At 50.9% G+C, this 23,143-nt stretch overlaps 2 protein-coding genes across 4 annotated transcripts in view; one reads left to right on the top strand and one right to left on the bottom strand.

Annotated features, from left to right (window-relative positions):
* Positions 1 to 14,722, top strand: part of ANKS3 (ankyrin repeat and sterile alpha motif domain containing 3) — a 34,293-nt gene extending 19,571 nt beyond the window's left edge. For 2 of the 3 annotated variants that reach the window (XM_034784440.1, XM_034784441.1), the window contains 7 exons: positions 5,110 to 5,234; positions 5,650 to 5,791; positions 6,355 to 6,527; positions 10,339 to 10,451; positions 11,401 to 11,484; positions 12,205 to 12,299; positions 12,622 to 14,722. In XM_034784440.1, coding sequence (XP_034640331.1) covers positions 5,110 to 5,234; positions 5,650 to 5,791; positions 6,355 to 6,527; positions 10,339 to 10,451; positions 11,401 to 11,484; positions 12,205 to 12,287 — 720 coding nt within the window. In that variant the 3' untranslated portion in view covers positions 12,288 to 12,299; positions 12,622 to 14,722. The remainder of the gene's footprint in view (positions 1 to 5,109; positions 5,235 to 5,649; positions 5,792 to 6,354; positions 6,528 to 10,338; positions 10,452 to 11,400; positions 11,485 to 12,204; positions 12,300 to 12,621) is intronic. The other variant, XM_034784442.1, reaches the window with a different exon arrangement.
* A 4,744-nt stretch (positions 14,723 to 19,466) lies between these two features.
* Positions 19,467 to 23,143, bottom strand: part of LOC117883489 (glucagon receptor-like) — a 47,634-nt gene continuing 43,957 nt past the window's right edge. Inside the window, exon 14 of the mRNA XM_034782752.1 lies at positions 19,467 to 22,710. Coding sequence (XP_034638643.1) covers positions 22,639 to 22,710 — 72 coding nt within the window. The 3' untranslated portion in view covers positions 19,467 to 22,638. The remainder of the gene's footprint in view (positions 22,711 to 23,143) is intronic.

Below are 23,143 nucleotides of genomic sequence, written 5' to 3'. Positions count from 1 at the left end.
TGTCCGCCCAGCCCAGTGTAATTACCAAAGCAGATGCGACTTCCATGACTTCTGCAGTGGCCAGTGTGGCTGACCCTAGGGCCATTCAAGCAGCTAGCCCTGGGGACAGCCACACTAGCCACTGCTGGAGCGGCTCTGCAGCCATCCGCTCAGGCGGCCCTGCAGCCAGTTGCAGCAGCCGCTGCTGGAGCAGCCTCAGCCCTGGGGCCAGCCACACCGGCTGCAGCTCTAGAGGCCCCTGGCAGCTGGCCCTGGGGACTGCCCAAGCAGCAGCCAATGTGGCTGCCCCAGGGATCTCCTGAGAAGTGGTCCCAGGGGCAGCCAGAGCAGTTGCTGGCTCCCCGGGGCTCCTCCCTGGCTGCTGGTGCCGCAGGCTCCCCCCAGCAGCACCCCTCCTCCCCCGCCCTTAAGATTCAATCAGGGGTATTTATGGTATATGTCATTAACACAGTATCTTTATATTTTACATAATTCAAAACTTCATCCATACCCATTTCATTAACAGTTTCCTGGCTTTCCCTATCAATCTGGTTAGCAGGACAGGCATACAATGTACCTCTGGGATATGATGAATTTCACACAGACACTCAAAGGTAGATAGAAATTCCTCTATGTCCTCAGTATCTTTGTAAATGGGACAAATCCTTTCCCAGTTTTTGTTGTCATGAGGGGATGGATCTCCAGACTGTGGCATCTTTTTCTGCTGTTTCAAGACTTGGAGCTGAAGTCTGGCAGATTCCTGTTGCATCTGGTGAGCCTTCTCCTCAGCAGCCAGCCATTCCATAAGCCTTAAATGGGCTTCTTTTTCCATATCAGTTATCTTTTGCTTTTCCTGCAATCGAAGATCTATCCACTTTTGTTCATGTTCTAGTTGCTGCTGGTTTCTCACTGCAAGCATTTTCACTGGGTCTGCTTCCCTATCACTGGCCATTAACAGATTTTTCAGTTCTTGTTCTGGGGCCTTTTTCTTAAAAGACAACCCCCTCTGTAACCCCAATTCTTCAAGGGTTTTTCTGTCAGGCTCTTCAAATGATCCTGGCTCACTCATTGTAACTGATTTTTAACCCTTAAACTCTCCAATATCAAAATAAATTTTTGACAAGCATGTGGTTCTGATCCAAAAATCCAGTTAACCTGTGGTAATGTGTATCGTGCCAACTACGCCACTGTGACCAGAATCCCAGGGGAGCCAGCTGAGGTCAACTCAATTAGGATGAACTGCAAAGCATGGGGCAGACAGTCCCCAAAGCTGGTGGATATTCCAATACTTAAAGTTACCAACCAAGCACACATAGCTTCTGTATTACCTCACTGGTTGCCCAGAAGCCAACAACACATTTCCCTTAAAGTAACCCAGCCTCAGGCCTCCACCTAGATATCCAAATCCGGTATGATGAGGATTCCTGAAAATCTTATTCATCATATATAAAAGGTTCTACCAATCCCAAAGGATCAGACACATTACCTCCCAGGTTAATGAATATTCCAGACCTTTCCCAAATACATGCTTACAGCCAATTCTTACTAATTAAACTAACATTTATTAACAAAAGGAGAGAATTGGTTAAAAGATCAGTATACATACAGACACGAGTCAACTTTGAGATTCAGATTCATAGCATAGATGGTGAGCTTTGTAGATGCAGAGAGTTCTTTCAGAAATAGTCCATAGGTTATAGTCCAATATTTGTATTCAGGGTGATCCAGTCAGCACTGGGATCTCAGTCCTTATGGCTTAGGCTTCCGCTGCATGACGCCTCAAGCAGATCTGAGATGACAGGATCAGGATCCAAGCCATTTTTTATACAGTTTCAGGTCCTCTTGTGACAGCTCAGTCCCTCAACGAACAATAAACTCATTTTCTAAGCATCACAGATAATTATTCATACAGATTAACATAAGGCAATTGCCTGTTTTTCCACCATTCGCAGATGACTTTCTATATGTTTCAAAGAGAGATGAATACAGCTATATCCTAGGTTTACAGTTCATTTAAATGTTAAGATGTTCTCTTGATCTCTGAATTAACAGAATACAGCATAGACAGGTACTGTTTGATTACATTGTTGATTTCGACCTTTAAAAAAAAAAAAGCCACAAACATCATCTCCCTGTATGTTTTTAAGGATTGAATTTGAGTCAGTTATCCTGCAGGATGCTTAACTCTTTCTGGTCATGTGTCACACCCCCAACGTGAGAGTGGTGTGGAAGGGAGAAACTAGAGCTCGTGGATACACCCTAAGGACCTTCCAACATTGATATGAGCGGTGTTTACATTGAATTCTTTGTAAGGCCAATTTATTGATGCATGCTTTGGGCCAAGTTAAAAACTTAGTCCATACTTTGTGAAACACTTCAGTGATTCCAGGGTTTGGTCTATGTGTTGACTTAACATGGCCATTAATGTTCTTCAGAGAGCATTTACTCTAGCATTCAGCCATGAAAGCTGTGAGGAGTTGTACCTCAGTTTCCCTTTGTGCACAGCAATTCAAGCTTGTAATGGTCTTTTTGCTGAGGAAAGTTTTAGGATTGTGTACAGACATTAGCTGTGAAACCTTAACATTATTAGGCTTTTTAATACAAAGTGTGTTCTTATTGAACAAACAGCATAATCATAAGGGTTTCTAGTATGTACCACTCTTAACATGTTCAAGAACATGCACATTGTACATTTTTACAATTTTTGGTATCAGCAACAAGTTAGTTACAATCATTAGCAATAACATCAGTTCTATCACAAGTGTGCATTTACAATTATCCTTGCCATGCCAAGCCTTTTGTTTAGATAAATTATTCTTTAGGTCAGCTTGTTCAATATCCCTTTTGAGTCTTTTTAGCTTTTTCTTTACTTTAGGGTTTTCCTTAACATAGATTTTTAGTTTAACCACTTCCTTAGAGTTTTGGTATCTTAGAGATGAGTGAGGCAAGTGGTTTTTTTTCCCCTCCAGTCAATCGGGTAATTTGCATTAACACAGACACTAGCCTGTTTACCAGTTTTCAGATTCTTAACCTTTACCAATTCCAAGGCTGGACTCTGTCTTAAAGAGATACCATCCATTTTCACTAGCCTGTTAGACTCAAGGTTCTTTTGTCCTTCCATTACCAACCTTTGCTTCCGCATTGAATCAGATGTCAAGTTCACTAAGACACTACAAGACATATCCAAAATATCTAGAGATGAGAGTTTAGCTGCCATCTCCTGTATTCTCAAGAGATCAACTGCACAACTGTTCTCCTGCTCTGCAGATTCAGCTATCCAGTTTTCCCTCTGAACCTGTGATACAGACTGTTTACTCAAAGAATCACTGTGGAGACGTTCCCGTCCCAACAACACTGTCTCCTCAACAAGCTGGTCAGAGCTGTTCATACTCCCTAACAGTTTTTATACCATCTGAAATCTTCTCAAAGCTGTCCACAATGGGTCTTTCTAAAGCAAATTCAGTGGATTCATTTTTACTTGAAAGACTTAGGCCTTGGCTACATTGGCGCTGTACAGTGCTGCAACTTGCTGCGCTCAGGGGTGTGAAAACGCCCCTGCCCCTCCCCCCCCCCCCCCGAGCGCAGCGAGTGCAGCGCTGTAAAGCGCCAGTGTAATCAGCGCTGCAAGCTACTCCCCTCGGAGAGGTGGAGTACATACAGCACTGCGAGAAAGCTCTCGCAGCGCTGGCGGCACAACTACACTCGTGTGGCAGCGCTGTGAATTCCCAAGTATAGCCAAGGCTATTAGTCACCAACACACTTTTCTCAGAAGACAAACTCTTTACTACCAACAATGGCCCATTAAGAGTCAATGGAAGTAATTCCTGATTACAATGTCATTATCCCTAGCAGACACAAACTTAGGAACATTTCCATCCTAGGCTTCAGTTAAATCCAGAATCAGCTCTGAGAAGACTGATACATTTTCAACCATCCTAGGCTGACAGGCTTCTTCTGTCTCTTTTACGGACAGAGAAGAGCTAGATACACACTGTTCCTTAACAGGCATGCTGCCGTTGCTCAAAACAGACAAACAATTGGAGAATTTTTTTCCTTTGTCCCAGCATGCATGGCTGTTCAGGGACAATTGCTTGGAGAGTGAGACAGCTTCCTTAACAAGAAAGATGTCACTCCCAACAGACGAACTTCTGCTTTTTACAGACAGTGGCTCATACTGAGCTACTTTAAGCAAATTACTGTTACCTTGTCTAGGCTCGCTTTTACAAACTTCACTCACCAAGAATGTACCCCCTTCTTCCTCAATTAGGGCTTCAACCTGATCATCAACTTTTTAATCTGCTCTAGAGAAACATTTTCCTGATGAATGATTTTTCTCTCTGCTTTATGTAATTCCAGATTCACTTCTGAGATAGACAGATATTCAGAAACTTCTTTCACATGTAACCTGCTTTTCTGTACAGACAAACGGCCATCTTCCTCAGACAAAAATTTGAAGAAACCCTCCATAGGCAAATCATTGCCCCTAATAGACAGTTTCATGATATTAACCTGTCTGCACAAAGCTTTAAAATCATTCCCTATTAAAAGATCTGAAGGAATTGTATTCTTCGCTCCCACAACCATGGTGCCATCAAATCCCTTCCATTGAAGGTGGATTTTAGCCAAAGGCACTCTTACAAAATAGTCAGATAAGGCTACAACAGTTACACTTTCACCTGGAGAATAATCTTCCTCCCTGACACAGTTCTTTCCTACTTAACCTGCTTGCAGGGATGGTTTGGGGATAGGGTGACCAGAGAGCAAATGTGAAAAATCGGGACGGGGGTTGGGGGTAATAGGAGCCTATATAAGAGAGAGACCCAAAAATCGGGACTGTCCCTATAAAATCGGGACATCTGGCCATCCTATTTTTAGGATTGTGTACAGACATTAGCTGTGAATGTCTCTCCTCAGCCTAGTGTAGTGCAGGGAATCTGAAGGAAGAGCTTTACAGTGTCTGGCTGCTACTAAGTACAAGCCAGGCCCCATTACAGCTTGTGGCTTTAGAGAGTGAACAGTGCAAAAAAAGTTAGGATAGCTCCAAAGTAGCTGTTAGCCTTTCATTCAAGGAGACAGGAGGGTCCAGTTCCTCGTGTGGGTACAAACATCTTTGCTTTGGATGGGCTGCAGGATCTGGCAACATTCCTGGAGCAGATCGGGTGTCTGAAGTACCTCCAGGTGTTTGAGGAGCAGGACATCGACCTCCGGATCTTCCTGACCCTCACAGAGAGTGATCTCAAGGAAATAGGCATCACGTGAGTCTCTGCGGCATAGCACCTTTCTCGCTGGGGCATACAAAGGGATCAGGAGAGTTCAGTCCTCTCTTCCAGCCCCCACTCCAGGTTTGCACGATTCTGCCACTACCTTTAGTCTTGCCCTCCAGCCTGGGGATCCCTCACAGATCTCTCAATGTGCCTTAATCCTGGTCTACAGCAAGCGCTGGTCTTCCAACCATGCCCCCCCCACCCCCAATTCAGTCCCTGCCTGCAACTCTCCTGCAGCTGTTAGCAGAGCCTTGGAGGAGATGGATCGTGGTTTTCTGCTGTCCCTAATTATCCTTCCTGCTCATGCCTGGGGTTTTCATGGGCCTCAGTGGAAGAAGGGGCAGGAGTCTCTGAAGCAAGGTCCTGGCACAGTTTTGCTGCTAACTGCTTGCTGCTGTATCACCAGCCTGTTCGGGCCTAAGCGAAAGATGACCTCTGCCATTGCTCGATGGCACAGCAATGCCAGGCCTCCCAGCGATGCCCTAGAACTGGCCTATGCAGATCGGCTGGAGGCGGAAATGCAGGAGATGGCCATTCAGCTGCACAAGGTAACGAGCCTGGCTCTAACCCAATCACATATTTACTATGGCACCTCCTGGGGGTGGGGAAAGGTTCTTAAGGGAGAGAGCTGAGGTAGTTTGGAAGGGATGCAAAGGGGTAGGGTAAGTTAGGTAACCCCATGTTGCAGGTTCTGCCACACTCTAACCCTCGCTCTCTCATGCTGACAAGGCTTCTGTGTCTTTAGTTCAAACCCAGCTGGCCAGGATGCTGGGCTGGGGATATCTGCCATCCTGGTTAGGATCTGCTCATACTGAAATGGGGAAATCCGTGCAGAAATGTCTGTCAGCTTCGCAAACCCACCCTCCTGCATAGAAAGAAGGGGAATCCCTGAGATCCGAGCTGACCCTGTGTGGGACCCTTATCTAACTTCCTTCCCACCTGCATCTGGGCCTCGGATGGGTTTGGTGGGTGCATACAGAGCTCTCTGCAACCGCCCAGATCGTGATAACAGGAGGCTCCAGGGATGTTTCGTGAGCAGTCAAGTGTCTGAGATTGCAGCGTGCAGCACTCCCCATTTCAGTCCTTCCTCTCTCGCTCTCCCCCACTGCAGAGGTGTGAGGAAGTGGAAGTGATGAAGGGCCAGGTGTCCCAGGAGCAGGAGCTGCGGGCGGTGGTCGAGAGCTGCTTGATGGAGCGGGACGTGGCTTGGAATGATGTCCAGATCCAGTTGCGGGAGGCCCAGGCTATCACCAGGGATGCTGGGGTCCTGCTAGAGCAAACGAAGTAAGTTGCTCCAGGGGAAGTGGAAAATAGGGCTGCCCCAGCGTGTCTGTTGTCTGGCTGCAGGCGGCGCCCTTCTAGTGAGCTGTCCACACACAGTCATACCACAGCATCTGAACCCCATTCTAATCCTCCCCCAAAAGAGGACATTCCAACAGGATAAGCAGATACTGAAGCACTGTGGGTAGGGGCCTGGCTTTCCAGAGCTAGAGTTCTGAATGTTCAACCCCAGGGGGAACCAGGTGCTAAGTGACTTGCCCAGTGACTTAGGGAGTCAGTGGCAGAGTTGGGAAGAAAGCTCAGGAGCCCTCCCGCCACTAAAACCTGTAGTGTAGTGCTTCTCCACTGCAAGGGCACTCAAGCCTCACATTGATCACCAGCTGCAGTCAGGATGAAATTCACAGCCTCTAAATCATACAGCATTGCCCAGTGAGATACACTTCACTCTGTATTGACCTGTCCTAGATACTCTAGCCAGCAGGACAACTCTGTTTTTTCTGTTCTTCTGAAAAATCCCATATTCAGTGGTGTTTCTGCTCTGGGGGTTAAGCTGATACTTTCAGCTCATCAGTCCTGCTGTGTTGGCCAATAGATTAAAACCAGAAAATCTCTGTCCTTCACTCCAGGGGTGGAAGCAATGCTCTTGCCCCTGGAGAAAGGAGATGCAGCATCACTGAGTTCCCAAGGGACCTGTGTCCAGCCTGCCATAGCCAGAGGGGAGAGAACCCCTGCTGTAGGCCTTTGAGGACTTAGTGAAGAGAGGGAGTCCCAGAGGGGTCCCCCTGGAAAAATGAGAAAGGAGGCTGGTTTGAGAGAACAGCATAGTGTTCCCAGACGGGACTTGTGTTACTTCTGCCTGCGGCAGCTGGAGTTCAGTGACTTCTCCAACAGTTGGCCACAGTGCTCACATGTATGTAGCACATACAGTAAATAAGGGGAGGAGGGGGGAAGGGGCGTGCCTGCAGAGCTCAGCTGTGCAGAGGCAGTGGTCATAGTAGAGGGCCATCCACACACTCCAAAGCAGCATGTATTGCCTAACGAACGTAGTGGAGTGTGTGACGGGTTCAGTCACAGAGACCCCCCTTGGGACTGTCACCTGATGTGCTGAAATTACCTCTGAGCCCATTTTCCACAGCCAGTTTGGGACTCCAGAACCCTGCCTTGTTGAGCCAGACACACTAGATGCTGTAACACGGACCCAGGTCTGAACCACGCCCCCAAAGCTGCAGGCTTTAACTGAAAACCACTCAGCAGGTTACCTATCTCCAGCACCCAGACACCCAGTTCCTAATGGGATCCAAACCCCAAATAAAATCAGTTTTACTCTGTATAAAGCTTATACAGGGTAAACTCATAAATTGTCCACCCTCTAGAACACTGATAGATATGCACAGCTGTTTGCTCCCACAGGTATTAATCACTTAATCTGAGTTTGTTAATAAACAAAAGGGATTTTATTAAGTATAAAAAGTAGGATTTAAGTGGTTCCAAGTAATAACAGACAGAACAAAGTAAGTTACCAAGTAGAATCAAACAAAACACGCATGTCTAAGCCTAATACATTAAGAAACTGAATACAGATAAATCTCACCCTCAGAGACGTTCCAATAAGCTTCTTTCACTGACTAGACTCCTTCCTAGTCTGGGCCCAGTCCTTTTCCCTGGTACAGTGCTCGTTAGTTACAGCTCAGGTGGTAACTAGAGGATTTCTCATGACTGCAGCCCCCTTTGTCCTGTTCCACCCCCTTTTATGGCTTTGGCACAAGGCAGGAATCTTTTGTCTCTCTGGGTCCCCACCCCTCCTTTTAAATGGAAAAGCACCAGGTTTAAGATGGATTCCAGTACCAGGTGACATGGTCACATGTCCTGTGGGACCCCAAGCCTCCATTCTTCCTGGCCTGACTTACACAAACTCAGGAAGGCTTACAAGTAAACAGAGCCATTTACAACCAATTGTCCTGCTTAATGGGAACCATCAAGATTCCAAGCCATTATTAATGGCCCACACTTTGCATAGTTACAATAGGACTTTAGACTAATGCTTCACATTTCTACCTTCAGATACAAGAATGATACATACATACAAATAGGATGAACACATTCAGTAGATTATAAGCTTCGTAATGATACCTTACAAGAGACCTTTTGCATGAAGCATATGCCAGTTACATTATATTCACATTCATTAGCATATTTTCATAAAACACATGGAGTGCGACATCACAGAGGTTTTACCTATTAAGTGGCTATTTCACTTTTATCTGTAACAGTAAATCATTTTCTAAGATCCTTGTATACTACGTACTGGCTGAGAAGTCAGCCCTTTCTTAAAGCAGGCACTATTTTTATGGATTAAAAAGGACATTGTTGACTTAACCCCACATGTTTTGAAAATGATTTTTATCTGTATTACTGAATAACAGGTTAGGTTATTAATATGGGGAGAATTCTTTACTCCCTCCCCCACTTCGTGCCACTTTGTTTTACACTTTGCATTTAGGGTGGACAGTGAAAAGAGACTAGTCGATTTCGCCTCTGTAACCAAATCAGCATCTAGTGAACTTCACTCCTGATACTCACTTGCTCCCACAATGCTGCCCGTTCTGGTCAATCTTCCTAAAAATGTGTGTTGCTGTCCCAGAGGCAGTTCCATTGGCCAAAGGTTTTGTAGGCTTGTGGCTCTGACAGCCTGTGTTTGGGGCTATATTTGCCCTGACAGTCCATGTCTCTTTATTAAAACCATGTGTCTGTGTGACATGCTTCAGCTTTTTGCATGCTGTGCCATTACTGTGCCGGCTCTGCTTCTTTGAAGGTGGGTGGAGGGATCTGGGATTTGTCCCATTAATGAAGCATGGAGCTGCTGTCTGCCTAGAGGAGGGATTTCAGACTAATTTGGTGCAGGGATCCAATTGCACTTTTCATTGTGGCATATGGGTCAGAATATAGGACTCTGTGTGCCCCTCTATCCACGGCAGAACTGGTGTTGGTGGCAATGGCAGGATTGCCCAGAGATCCAGAGTAAAATCTGGCCTGTGTATGGTGACTTACAGTTTAGTTATTGCTAACTTATTAGGAACTTCATTGTCCGCAGTGTAGTTGTAGCCAGGTTGGTCCCAGGATATTAGAGACAAGGTGGAGGAGGTCATATCTTTTATTGGACCAAGTTCTGTTGTGGGGGAGTGAAGTTTTTGAGCCCCCACAGAAGCTGACTGCAGACTCAGGAAAGCAGCAGTTCACATGTGGAAGGTTTCCTTCACAATCTCAAGGCAAGACACGTAAATTCTCTCTTTTTAAATGAGAGTTGAGGTTGTTCAGAGTCCAGGCTAGTCCATACACTGAAACTGCACTGGTTTAACTAAAGGTGTGATGTTAAACTGGTGCAGCTTTGTGTGTGGACCCTCTTGCTTCAGTTTAAACCTTCAAGTGCATTGATTTAGGTTGCATTTCTAAATTACAAGTGTGTAACTTTGGGTGTGGACCAGGCTTGAATGTCAGGTGGACCAGATCCAGCCTGAGGGGCATTTGTGTGAAACCCAGGCCTGGACCTTTCTTTGCCTTCTCCTTTTTCACTGACCCCTGCAGCTGTTCTGTGCACAGGGCAGGGATTGCTGTGGAAGGCACTCTGGGCTCTTGTCTCAGGCACATCTGCCTATTCCTGGGAAGGGCAGTTTATAATCCCGTGAGCTGCTAGCCCCAAGAAGCATGTGATCCCTTGGCTGCCCAGGCAGGTATTTCTGGACACAGGAGGGCACTGGCAGGTGATTTCCCAGAAGTACACGTGCCTTGCTAATGGGTGTTTGGTCTCATTTGGTAGAGCCTGTCAGGTGGAGCTATGTTCCCGGCTGAAGCAAGGGCACCTGACTGGCAGGATGCTGGAGACCAAGGCATGGCTGGGAGCTGGTGAGGACAGATGGCCCGAGGGAGAAGGTAAGAGCAAGGTGCTGCTGTGACTATGAATGGCCCAGGCTGCAGGGAAAAGGTAAGGCAGCAAACAATCAGACTGAATGAATGCAGCCGAAGGGGCATGACAGGCACCAGAGAAAAAGCAGATGCTTTAATAGATGAAGAGGGTGAAACTAATGAGGCGTCTGAAATGGCTGAGCTACCAAACAGATCCTTTAAAAACTGTCGTTAATGAGAGAGACTTAGAGTAAAGTTTTCAAAGGCATCTAATTCCACTGACTTTCAGTGGGACTTGGGCTCCTCGGTACCTTTGAAAATGGAATGTAAGTTCCTAACTCCCTTAGGTGCTTTTGAAGATTTTTACACCTGGACAAGTAGGAGGTGCTGGGGACCTTGCAGATGTCACCATTGACAAGAACTAAGCAGGGGAGGGAATTCTTGGGAAAACATCCACATGTGCAAACCAGTCGGCCTGTCTGAGTGTGTCACAGGCAATTTGCTACTGATCCGACTGCTCCACTGACAGCTGTTTATGAAGCACACTGGGGAGGTTGCAGAAATGAGAGGTCCATCTTCATTTCTTGTCTTCAAAACAGAAAATCCTGGCAATTACCATCCAGCAAGTCTAGCTCCGTTTCCTTGAGATTCTCCTCGTATTTGACCTATTGAGCATCTCTAGGGTGACGAGGTCACAAACATTAAGCCAGGTTGCTTTATAAATAGCCAACTGTGCCATGCAAGCACAAGCCCTCTTTTGCGAGATTAGCGGACGGAGGGAACTTGCTGCTTGTCACACATTTGCATTGTAGGAACTCATTTGATACAAGATCTCAGTAAATCAAAACCAACCAATTCAAGCTGCTGTGGGCATGAAGGCTGTGAGGGGGACTGAGCCCCAAGCCCTCGCTTCTCTGCTCCTGCCATGGGGAAGCTGCAATGGTTGGTGAGAATCTCTCTGCTTTTAATCTCCCAGGTCTAGAAGGAGGGTCAGTTTCCTTGAAGTCCCTGAGCCTGCCTGAGCTGTCAGCTTTCCTGGAGGAGCGTGTGGGAGATATAGGTATGGCAGAGAGGGTCTCGGGGGGCCAAGTCACTAGGATTATCCCCAACTCCCTCTGAAATAAACCAAAGGACACTTGGTTTCTAAGACAGGTGATAACTGGAGAGTGGGCAAAAGATACCTGCCCCATGCAAAACATAACACGTCTTACTATGGCTCTCCCACTAGAGCCAGATCAGCCCTGGATCCTTGTGTGGGGGCTTGAACCCACGGCCATCTGGCCCAGCTGTACTAGTGAGCCACGCTGACACCTGTAGGCAGCAAGAGTAATTACTCTCTTCTCCAGCTGCTCTACAGTACAAATCCTCCCTCCTGTGCACCTCAGGGTGGCTCCTTCATTAGAATGAAGGACAGGAGCAGCCTTTCTCTGCTGCAATAGAAACCGGCTGGAGCAGAGCCTGGGGAGCCCTTGTTCTCTCTGTACTCCATCCCCTGCATATCTGCCCATTGTGAGGTGTGCTGGCCTCTTGCACTGGCCTTGCTCCAGCTCTGTGGCCAAGGAGCTGCCTTTGTGTGCCTCCAGCATTCGTGCCCCATTCTCCTGACTAGTGGAAGCTGGACCCAGTGGCAGGAAGCCAGCGAAGCAGTGGTTCAGAGGGCGGCAGGGTGTGGGGGAGAGAGAGACAGGAATGCAGCAACCCTACTGGCTGAGCCTTTCCCCTGCCCCTTGTCTTGTGGTGCCCTGGGCTGATAGCTAATGGGTTTTGCTTATGCCCTTAGGGAATGCCCTGCATTCTGTGACTCAGAACCTTGTGCGGCTACAGGCCTCGGAGCGAGGCAAGCAGAGCTGGCCAGAGCCCTAATGAAGCAGGATGGTGAGTGGGGCGGGGCTGGGAAATACTGACCCATGTCAATGCCCATTAAAGCAGGGGCTGGCTAGAGGCATTGTAGCCATGCAGCTCCTTCCAGCTTCCTCCTCACATAGCTCAGCCTACACACCTCTGTCCTGCCCTGCCAAACTCCCAGGGGTTGCTACCAGTGGCGGCTTTTCCACGTAGGCCCCTTGATTAGAGAGTTGCTGATGGGAGCTACAGCGAGCTGCTGTTCAGTGACGTTCCTGCTGCCTCCAGCAAAGGGTTAATTTTCCAGTGAGCTGTGGGGGCTCTTGAACTCTGAGTGGCTCCTTCTCCCTTGCAGGAATTCTGACGTCGGGTGATGGTTCCACCCGGAAGCTGAGTGCCTGGGAGAACGAGCGCAAGGCTGGTCTGCCAGCACAGCTCCTCTGCTGAGAGCGCCAAGGAGGCAGGCGGGCGCCTGGAGAAGGGGGTCAGCCAGCTGGGGACGGCGGAGGACGAGGAGTCAAGTGGGCAGGCGGCCTCGTCTGGGCTGATCTCCGGGTTCCTGTCACAGACGGTTTGCTTTCCCTGTCCAAGGGTTAGAGTGTTAAGAGCTGAAGCATCGGGGCTAATTGGCCTCTAGCTGCCCATGGAGAGACTGCCTCAGTTTCACTTAATGCTGCCTGATATTTTTACAGAGCTCTTGTCTGTAGCAGTCAGATTCCCTTATGCCCCTCCCTGCCACAACCCCTCGTAACTTGTTCCCTCCATTTGGTCTCTGCCCGTGGGCTGACCCAGCAAACGTGTGACACACAGAGCAAAGGCCAGCACAGTGGTGGCTGGTGGGGTGAGATGCAGTGCTTTGGAAATGGGAGAGTCCTGCAGTTCAGTGGGCTGGGCCTCCCCTTTGAGATAGGATCAAACAGCCCCAAGCTGCAGCCCACGGAGGATCTGGGAGATAGAATATAGCGGGCTCTGCAGCTCTAGCCTGTGGAGAGCTCCCCCTCCTGGCAGCCTGCAGCGGTTCAGCTGTTACCGGCTTCCGAGGAGGCAGGAGCTATGGGATCACTTGAGTGTCCTAACTATGCTCCTCTGTTTGGTTATGGGTGCAGACCCCCCGTCAGCGCTGACTTGGCAGCTGGCCCTGATCCTTCCCGCAGTCCATGAATGCCCACATTAACCCCCCAGGGTAGCACATTTCAAAGGCCTTGCTTCTGCCGAGTCAGCGCGCTCCAGAAGCTTCTGCCACAGGCAGCAGCTCCTGCTGGTGCAGCACTGGCCCCTTAGGACGAGGGAGCCAGGAGCCACGTGAGAGGAGGGTGTGTGCGGCTCTTGCCTGATGTGAGTTTATACTATCCCCAAGCACTTGTGTGTGAGCTACGTGCTCTGTGCTGCATGCAGGGCTTGGCCCTGCAATTGGTGCTATAAAACCTGCCCCCAGGGTAACACCTGACCATGAGCACCACATCCCTCCCCTCAGGTCTGCCCCTATGTGAAGGCAGGCATCTAAGACCAGGAGCCTGTTCCATGGGGGATCCTCTCCCCTGGGAACCCATTAGCTGGCTCCTCAGCCCCTAGCTCCTGTTCTTGCGTCCAAGCCTCTCTCCTTCAGACTTAAGCTTGGCACCTCTGCCCCCATGAATGGGCTTTCTGCCAGTCATTTCTAGATTCCTGCCCTTCCTGCATGGAGGCTGCTTGTCCCCAAGGCAGCGGGCAGGGCTGCCCTCTTCTCCCTGCACTCTTGGGGAGCAGAAGGGACCTCCTGTTTTCTCCACAGGATGGGCCTTTGAAGCTGCTGCATGGGAAGGGTCGGAACAAAGCTCAGCCCAAGGTGGCTCAGGCTGGGCATGTTTGGAAACCCTGGCTTCCATCTCTTGAGGGTTTTGTGAGGCACCCTTTCTCGTGGCATCCGTGGGCCTGAGTCAAACATGCTGCCAGGCAGCTGAGTCCTGCTCTCCTCTGGGCCACGGGCAACCAGGCACTAGGCGTTGCGTTTTCCTTGTGCTTCTCCATCCTCCTTTGCCATCTCCTCCCGCTAGGAGGTCCCCTGCCGGGCTGCTCATCCCTTCATTTAGTGGACTGAAGCTTCCTGTCCTTCCTTCCCTCGAAGAACCCGTACAGTTGAGAAATGATTCCATGCAGTCCTTAGCCCCCGCATTGGCCCCACAGCATGAGAACGCTGGGCGTTGGGGTTGGACTCTTAGATACTAGTGCCATGGGCTCTTGCAGGGTAACCAGGAGGAGGGCGTGTGTGGGGCACAAGGGGAAGCTGCAGAGGCCTTTCCCCAGGCAGGCAGGCGAGGCGCTGTGGGTTGACAGCACAAGAATGAGATGGTGAATGGGGCTCTGTCAAGGCTCCTTCCCCACTCTGAACTTTAAGGTACAGATGTGGGGACCTGCATGAAAACTTCTAAGCTTAACTACCAGCATAGATCTGGTCCGCTGCCACGACTCCCAATGTGCTAATTCCCTTCCCTGGGTAGCCTTGAGAGACTCTTCACCAATTCCCTGATGAATACAGATTCAAACCCCTTGGATCTTAAAACAAGGAGAAATTAACCATCCCCACTCCTCTCTCCCACCAACTCCTGATGGATCAAGATCCAACCCCCTTGGATCTAAAAAACAGGGGAAATCAATCAGGTTCTTAAAAAGAAGGCTTTTAACTAAAGAAAAAGGTAAAAATCATCTCTGTAAAATCAGGATGGAAAATAACTTTACAGGGTAATCAAACTTAAAGAGCCCAGAGGACCCCCCTCTAGCCTTAGGTTCCAAGTTACAGCAAACAGAGGTAAACACCCTAGCAAAAGGTACATTTACAAGTTGAGAAAACAAAAATAAAACTAACATGCCTTGCCTGCTGTACTTACAAGTTTGAAATATGAAAGACTTGTTCAGAAAGATTTGGAGAGCCTGGATTGATGTCTGTCCCTCTTAGTCCCAAGAGCGAACTCCCACCAAAACAAAGAGCACCAACAAAAGCCTCCCCCCCACCAAAGATTTGAAAGTATCTTGTCCCCTTATTGGTCCTTTGGGTCAGGTGTCAGCCAGGTTACCTCAGCTTCTTAACTCTTTACAGGTAAAAGGATTTTGGAGTCTCTGGCCAGGAGGGATTTTATAGTATTGTACTGTTGCCCTTCCCTTTATAGTTATGACAGGCTCTCCAGAGAGCTGAGTAAAAGAAACACACACACACACCCCACCCCCCCACCCCACCCCACAGCCTGCAACCTTAAATGCTGCAGGCCTCAGACACTTCCCACTTAGTTGCCGGGTGCTTTTGATGCCATTATCTGTATGTGGAAATGGGTCATCTTCAGCCTGTGTTCCTGCTCCAGCCTCCGGGAGCTGGAAATGAGAGCTCCGGTAACAGGGGCTGCTGCAGGAGACCAACTGTGGCGTGCATTGGCTCCTCACATACACTGCTCTAGCTCGTGGAGATGTCTTGGCCACTGGCTGCTCTGACCTGGTGCTGCTGCCCCTGGGAGCTCTCACAGGTAGTGTTCACGTGGCTCAGGGTGCACTGTCCAAGTGACACGATTTCCAATTCTGTATAGTGATTTGGGGCAGCCTTAGTTCTTAGACAAAGACCATGCCCCTGTGATGGGGGCTATGGTGAGCTGGGGAAACTACCTTTCTCTTTGCTGGTAAAGGGGAAAAAGCTGTATTTTATTTTTAGATCTTGACCACAAACCCCAAAGTGCAATACCTGCTGTGACTCCATCCTTGGAGCCAGGATCTCCCCTCTGCTCCGCTGCCCAATGCCAAAGAGACTGGGCCATGCAAATGGCCTGCAGAGTTTAATCTCTGTGCCGGTGGAGCACTGAATTCGCTGTGCTTTGGTGTCTCCAAACCTTCCTGGTTCGGTTCTCAAAACAGCAAGGAGGGGGGTGAGTTTGCCACACCATACTCGGTTGCGTGGCTTTGTTTGTACTTCTGTTTTCTCTTACATGTGAGACCAAAATTAATGCACACCGTGTTTGGTGAATAAATCTGATTGGATCTGTCGGCACTAGTTTGGTCGGGTCGCCGGTTGCATGTTGAGCCGGGTGTGAGCAGGGCTCCCGCTGCTGTGGCTGTGTGGGAGGGCTTGGCACACTGAGGTTGTCCCTCTAGCGTCTCTAACTCCTCTGCTGGAGCAGTATCTCCATCACCTGCACGGAGAAGGGAATTGCTGGAGAGAGGTGGAAAAGCAGGAAGAGGTGGTGGGAGATGCTAACACATGGGGTGTGATTTTCTTCCGCTCATGCTCAGCTTGCACTTAGGAATGGGGCGAGGGTGCAAAAGTAGCTTTTAGGCCACCAGTTGAGCCTCCTCTAAGCCAGCTGGTCAGGGACCTGCATGGCCCTCAGAATAAGTTAGTCACCTCAGGGCTGCTCTGCCCTGCACTTGGCTGCCATGGCCCCCTAAGGCTAGTAGAGCATCACTGAGTTCAGCCACATTTTACACAGAGCAGCATAGAATGGAAAGACTATGGGGCTCTCTAGACAGTTGTCATTGAATCCAGACCCCCTTCTCCCCATTGGCCTGGTACTTCACATATCAGTAGTCTGTTCACTTCACCAGACCTCTCCATGGGAGAGTGGTTGCAGGGTCAGGTCTTAGGGTTTGTCTACACAGGGATATTGACTGACTTAGCTATAGTGAAGTAATTGATTTAGCGTTAGGCTGGTCAGCGTCCCTCTGTAGACAAGCTCTTTTGCAGGTGTGTTCATCAGCATTCAGGGGTGAGAAGAGGCTGTGCAGGAGGCGGTATACACGTCCCCAGCTACCCACTAGCTCTTACTGTCTTGCAAAGAATGGGACTTTTCATTGTGATTTGTTAAACAAAATGCCAATCACTCAGCTTGATATGCAGCCCAGTGGCTAGTACCCACCCTCTGTGCTGGCTGTAGGGGCCTCTCTGGAGTATGGAGCAGCCAAACGGTGGGCTATGGAGCTGTGTTTTATAAGAGGCTGCACTGTGCAATAATCTTAGAGAGGTGAGGTGGGGGAGGTAATATCTTTTACTGGACCAGCTTCTGTTGGTGAGACAAATTTTTGAGGCACACACAGCTCTTCCTTCCCCACCTTGTCTCTCTACTATCCTGGGGCCAGCACAGCTACAGCATCTCTGCAACCACTGTTCTTATTATCTGTCACTTGGACTCAAATGGAAATAGCAAATCTTTGCAATTCTTCCCATAGACACACACTTCTAAGGGGCATATCTTTGGCACTGCCTGACATGCTGCATACTAGCTCTAGGCTGGTTCTGCAGCAGATGTGACAGCAGCATGTGGTGTGCATTGAGATGGGCTGGGGAGCAGGGGCTGACCCAACAAGGGAACTTCTGGGCTAAATTGTGCTGCCTCCCCCTCTCAGCCTGATCACTTGGGCCATTCCCCTCAGTCTGTTTGTGCCTTTGGCCACTTCCACTGTAAAAGCTGTGGGAAGAGAGCTGAGCATGTGGCAAAGTGCATTACAAATGGGTTTAGAAATGGTTTAAGGCAGCATGGGCTTGGCCTCAGCTCTGATTGCAGGCCAGAATTTAGGCCGTGAGTGTAGCTAGTGACCATGGCCTGATTCTCATCTCTGAACGGTCCAAATCCCGTATCAGACTGTAGCGGCTTTCACAAATCGCTCGCCTCAGCCTATAGCCCATCTGTGCAGAGATGATGCCAGGGAGAGTTGGCTTAAATCATTGTGTCTGGTTTTTAAAGTGGCTTGAGCTTAGTCTCTCTCCAGCCCAACTAAAGCTCCATGATCAGCATGTTCAGGCCTATATGCAGCTGTCCCACACTGTGTGCTTGATAGTCGACCCTGCCTGTTTGTCTAGAGTTGGCCAGCGCTATCCATGTGCCACAGAGCTTCCTGACTACTTTTTGCCTCGCTGAGAGCAGTGGCGGATTTAGAGTTAGTGGGGTCCTGTGCGCAGCTTTCCCCCCTCCCCCCCCCCCCCCCGGGACCCAGCCAAGAAAAAGAACATTCTCTCTTATCTCCCCTGGGCAGCGCAGCCTCCTGGGGGAGGCCTCTCTGTGCGCTGCTGTCCACAGGTGCTACCCCCATATCTCCCATTAGTAGCAGTTCCCGGCCAATGGGAGCTGTAGAGCTTGGGGTGGGGGCAGCACGTGAAGACAGCACCCCCCCAGGGGCAACAGGGACATGCTGGCCACTTCCAGGAGCGGCGCAGGCAGGCAGCTACCTTTGCGCTGCTGCTGGCACATCTCTGCATGCCCTTTGTGGGGAGGAGGGCAGTGGTTCTGTGTGTGCTGCCTGGGGTGGGGACAGCGCGTAGAGCCCCGCCAGGGGCATGCAGAGACGTGCCAGCAGCCAGCCACTTCCGGGAGCAGCGTGGGGCCACCATCCACGGAATGCAGGTAGCCTGCCTGCCTGAGCCTTGCTGCGCTGCCGGCCGGCACGGGGGTGAGGGGGGCAGGTTGTCAGATGAGATTTGTCCTGCATTTTGGGGGGCCCCCGTCATTGGGGGCCCTGTGCCACTGCACTGTTCATTTCATGGTAAATCTGCCTCTGGCTGGGAGGTTCTGGCTACCCAGCCATTAGCTGATTTCAGACACTATCCAGTAGCACCCGGGCAGAGTGCTGTGGAGGCCTTACGGCAGCTGAGCCCCATACAAATGTTTCTGTGAAACTGGGAGGGAAGAGGCCACGCAATGGAAGACGTTCATCGTGCTGGCCCCTTGGAGTTGGAGAATCGTTCCATGAACTGCAGTGCGCTTTGGCTCAGGCCCGAAAGAGACACAGACGTTGCAGCATCATGCTAGCATGGAGGAGAATCTGGCCAGCCCCATGGCTCAGTGGGGTGAGAAGCTGCCTCCTCTGAGGGTGTGGGCCCAGGTGAGTGAAATACAAAGGCAAGAAAGAGCTTGTGGTGTTTTGGATTCTTTGCAGGGGGTTATTAGTCACTCCCAGGGTCTGGAGGGTTTGGTTTTCACCTGCTGCTCTGGTTAACGAGTGAACATGGTGCTCTGTGCAGATGGAGGGGGGTGGGGTGCCCGCCTGAGCCCAGGAAGAAGCCAGTCAAACACTTGCCTCCTTGATTCAGGTATTCAATGCCCAGTTCATGCCCTGGAGTTGCTGTCCCTTTCCCTCTGTGCCCAGGTGGCTTTCCCCCCACTTAGCCCCCCAAAACAGCAGAGCACATTTCCTTGCTGAAAAAATAAACATTTATTTACATGTGAAAAGACAATGTGCAAAATGCTCTGGTGCTCCTTAGCAGCTGGCTAGCTGACGAGGGCTCCTGCAGATCTCCCTCCAGCCTCAAATCCAGGTGCAGCTGAGCCCAGAAACAGCAAGGATGGCTCCTTGCCAGCCTGTAAAAGCCCAAGAACAATCCTTCCCACAACTCCCTGGAGGGGCTGCATTATCCAGCCCCTCCACAGAGCACTGCATTGGCTGGGACAGACACTGCTTGCAACCAAGAGGTCACATTAGCAACTTGCCAGGAGCCTGAGGGACCACCTGGATCTAAATTGCATAAAGTGAGAGACTGGGGCAGCCTGCCTCCTCCCTGGGAGCTGTGGTCTGTTCTGCTGCTGCTGGGGCATTGCGTGGGAGGAGCCATGGTCCCTACAGTCTTCTGAAGGTGAGGGCAACTTCGGGCAGCAGTCTGGCTGCTGCTGACATCTGCCCCCCTGCCAGGAGTCACGTCCCTGCCCTTAGGGGGGGAGGGCTCAGAACTCAAGTCAGGCAAGTGTAGCTCCAGCAGTTGGCAGCTGGTGGGCACGATGCTGCTCTTTATCCACCAGGACATGGGGACGTGAAGCCCTGTAAAGAAAGGTCTGTGCATAAACTGCATGGGCCTGAGGCACTTGGGCAGCAGCGGGCGACACCACCAGCGTGATTTACAGCAGAGCCCATGGGGTCTGGGGGGCTCAGGGCTGTGAAGATGAAATGAGGCTCCCGCCACTTCTAGAGCACCAGTTGTAATCTGCCGCAGACCAGAAGCTGTGCCCAGCGGAGGGCTCTGGAGTGATCTAGGAGAAATGCCTTGCTGGTCTCAGTCCACTTCCTAGCACCCCAGGATCCACATGACAGGAAGTGACCATTGGCTTCTCCCCAGTGCTTGCAGTAAGGACACAGAGGATTGGCTGGGCTATGGAGACTACACGCCCATAGTCCAGGTAAGGAGGCCCCAAGCTGTGGATGAGCAGCAGACTGGACTGCAGCCCTGTCAATCTGGATTCAAGGTGTCTGGAGAAGAGCATATTCTGCACTTCCTCTGGGCATGTAGCTGACTACTGCCCCTGCCAGTCCATTGCCACCTGGGCTGGAAGCAGATCAGCTTGCAAATCCAATCCCTTGCTTGGCAAGCTCTAGAATCTCCCGCCCTTCCCTGTTGCCAGCGGCAGAGTTCCCGAGCACAGAGGATGGGTGAGCCTGCCGGACTGAAGCAGGCTGCCTGTTTAGCTGTACCAGCCTAGCAATTTCAGTTGCTGCAGCCATGGAAGAAAGAGGGGGTGAGCACTAGCCAAGGCAGAGAGAGGAAGGAGTGCCCAGGGGTAGGGCACTAGCCTAGGACTCGAGCAGATCTGCTCAGGCCTAATGTTAAAGCTTGACCCAACCCAGCTAGATCACAGCCGACCCGAATCTGACCTGAGGGGGGCGAGATGGTGTCATGACTGATGCAACCCGACCTCAACACTCTCATCAGGTTACCAGGGTCTAACGTAGTCGGACCACTCAGTGTTAAGAGGCTGCGTGCCCCAAGCCTGCACGTATGCTATACAGGTTACCCGCCCCGAACCCGACACTTAGAGGTGGATGTGGCTCAGAGGACCAGAGTCTACGGGCGAGAGCCAGATTCAGTGCCCAGCACTGCCCCTGACTTCCTGCCTGACCTTGGGTCACTCACGTGCATCTCTCTAGCCTCAGTTCTTCATCTGTGAAAAGTGGGGACAGCACCAGTCCTGGGAGGCAGGGCCATGCTCAGAGGATAAATACATTAAAGAGGCTGAGGGGCTCAGAGGCTGTTGAGGGGGATCGGCTAAGACGGTTAGTTTTGGCCAGTTCAGCTGGGCAGGAGGCTCTGAAGAGGACAGCAGGCTTTGGGGCTAGGTAGGCAGGGTGACGGGAAGGAGAGGAAGGCAGATGATGGATTGTTGACGTGGATCTACTATGGGCTGGGGGAAGGGGGCTGAAAGCCCAGGCCCAGGGTGCAGAAGAAGTTGAGTGATGCAAAGAAACTGGGTTTCTGAGCTCCCACCTCCCCCTGAGGCTGCCCTCACAAGGCTAGACAAGTCAGCTGAGCCGTGTTTCACCAACCACTCTGGCTTCCCTGCCACTCAGCTATGAGACATCCATGCCAGGCAGTCACAGCCAGCCTGCTGGTCCCGTATGGGCCAGTGACAGGCAGGCAACCTGCTCAAACCCACAATGGGGTTCCCTGGGGCTAAGCATACAGGCCTGTCCCAGCCCTCCAGCTTCTGAAATGTCTCCCCGGCTAACAGCGGGGGAGAGCAGTACCAGGAGAGGGAGCAGGGTGTCCCCGATTTACAGGGTGAGAGCTGCACCCCCATGGATCAGCTGTGTGAGCCTTCCAGCTCCCCGTGTGTAGGCCTGGATCAGTTGTGGCTAAGGGCTTAGCCACAGGCCTAGATCCACTTGCAGGTACGCCCTAACTGTTGTCCCATACCGCACAGTGATCACAGCAGCGTCTCATTGCTGCAGTCTGACCTGTCCTCGGACAGTCGTGACCCAGTCAGACTCCATCCCCGTGTGCTGAGGTTTGCGTGTCTCACTCCAGCAGGGGGTCCGGCGACAGCAGTGCTGCTGGGGATGGAGGTTTGCTGGATGCAGTGCCATCTGATGAAGGGTGCATCCTGCAGAGGTAGATTTCAGGTGCTGCACCAGAGGGTCAGGTAGCAGAGGACATTAGCAGGAGTCGGGGGGGCTGTTTCCCCACACTCTCGGTGTCCTGTTCTGCCGTGCAGCATAAACAGCAGGGTCCCATCTCATGGCCTCCTGTGTCTTCTGAGGGTATCTCCACAGCCGTGTCCCCCTCGCCCCATCAGAGCCTCAGGAGTGGCTGTTCTGCTGCAGCGTAGGCCTGCAGGATCCCAGCTTCTGCGCCTCAGCTCAGGCAGTGCTTACACCAGCACCCGTGGCTCTCAGATGCAACTGTTTTGGAAACCGGTGCTTTGCCCTGCTGCAACTCCAGCTGGGCCCATTGTTCTCCATCCCTGGCCTTGCCCTCCACGGCATCTGGTGCACAGACAATCCCCAAGGCCCTCATCTGCAGAGATGCAGTACTAGGTACATCCCCTCCAGGGCTTGGGAGCATGGCAGGCCTCTTGGCCTACTTCCCCAGCCGTCAAGCTGGGGGAGGCCCTTCTGCGGCTTTCCCAGGCAGGTTGCCCCCGGAGGGGCAGTGCAGCCATCACTGTGTGCAGCAGAGCGCCGGATGGTCAAGCTTCCAGAGCTGCCATTTCTTCTTCATTTCTGACTTCACCTAGGAGGGAGGAAAGGAGCTTGTGAGCTACTCTTCTCCTTCACAGCCTCTTGGGAGGTTCACAGCTGCTGCCCCAGGCCTGTGTAGGGCTTACGTTCCATTAGCCCCAGAGGTGCCAGTCAGGATCAGGGCCCCAGAGGTGTGGGCCAAACTCAGCACAGGTACAAGGCCCTGGCTTCAGGGGAGTTGCTCCAGGGAGGGATTTGGCCCATGAATAGGAAGAGGCAGTTCCTGCCCCAAAGGACTGAAAAACAGCTCCACTGTGTTCCTATGTGAGCCCCAGGGCATGCTGGCCCATGGACCATGTGGCCACAGGGCATGGTATCGCCAGTTCTGCTATGATATGAGGCAGCCCTTACCCGAGCTAGGGTGGATGCATCCAATAAAACCGGTTTGTTTTTTACCTCGACAGGCTCTTAGTAGAATCAAAGGC

Source organism: Trachemys scripta, chromosome 10 (assembly GCF_013100865.1).
Source record: "Trachemys scripta elegans isolate TJP31775 chromosome 10, CAS_Tse_1.0, whole genome shotgun sequence".
Taxonomy (NCBI): domain Eukaryota; kingdom Metazoa; phylum Chordata; order Testudines; family Emydidae; genus Trachemys; species Trachemys scripta.
This window is presented reverse-complemented; position numbering and strand designations above follow the sequence as displayed.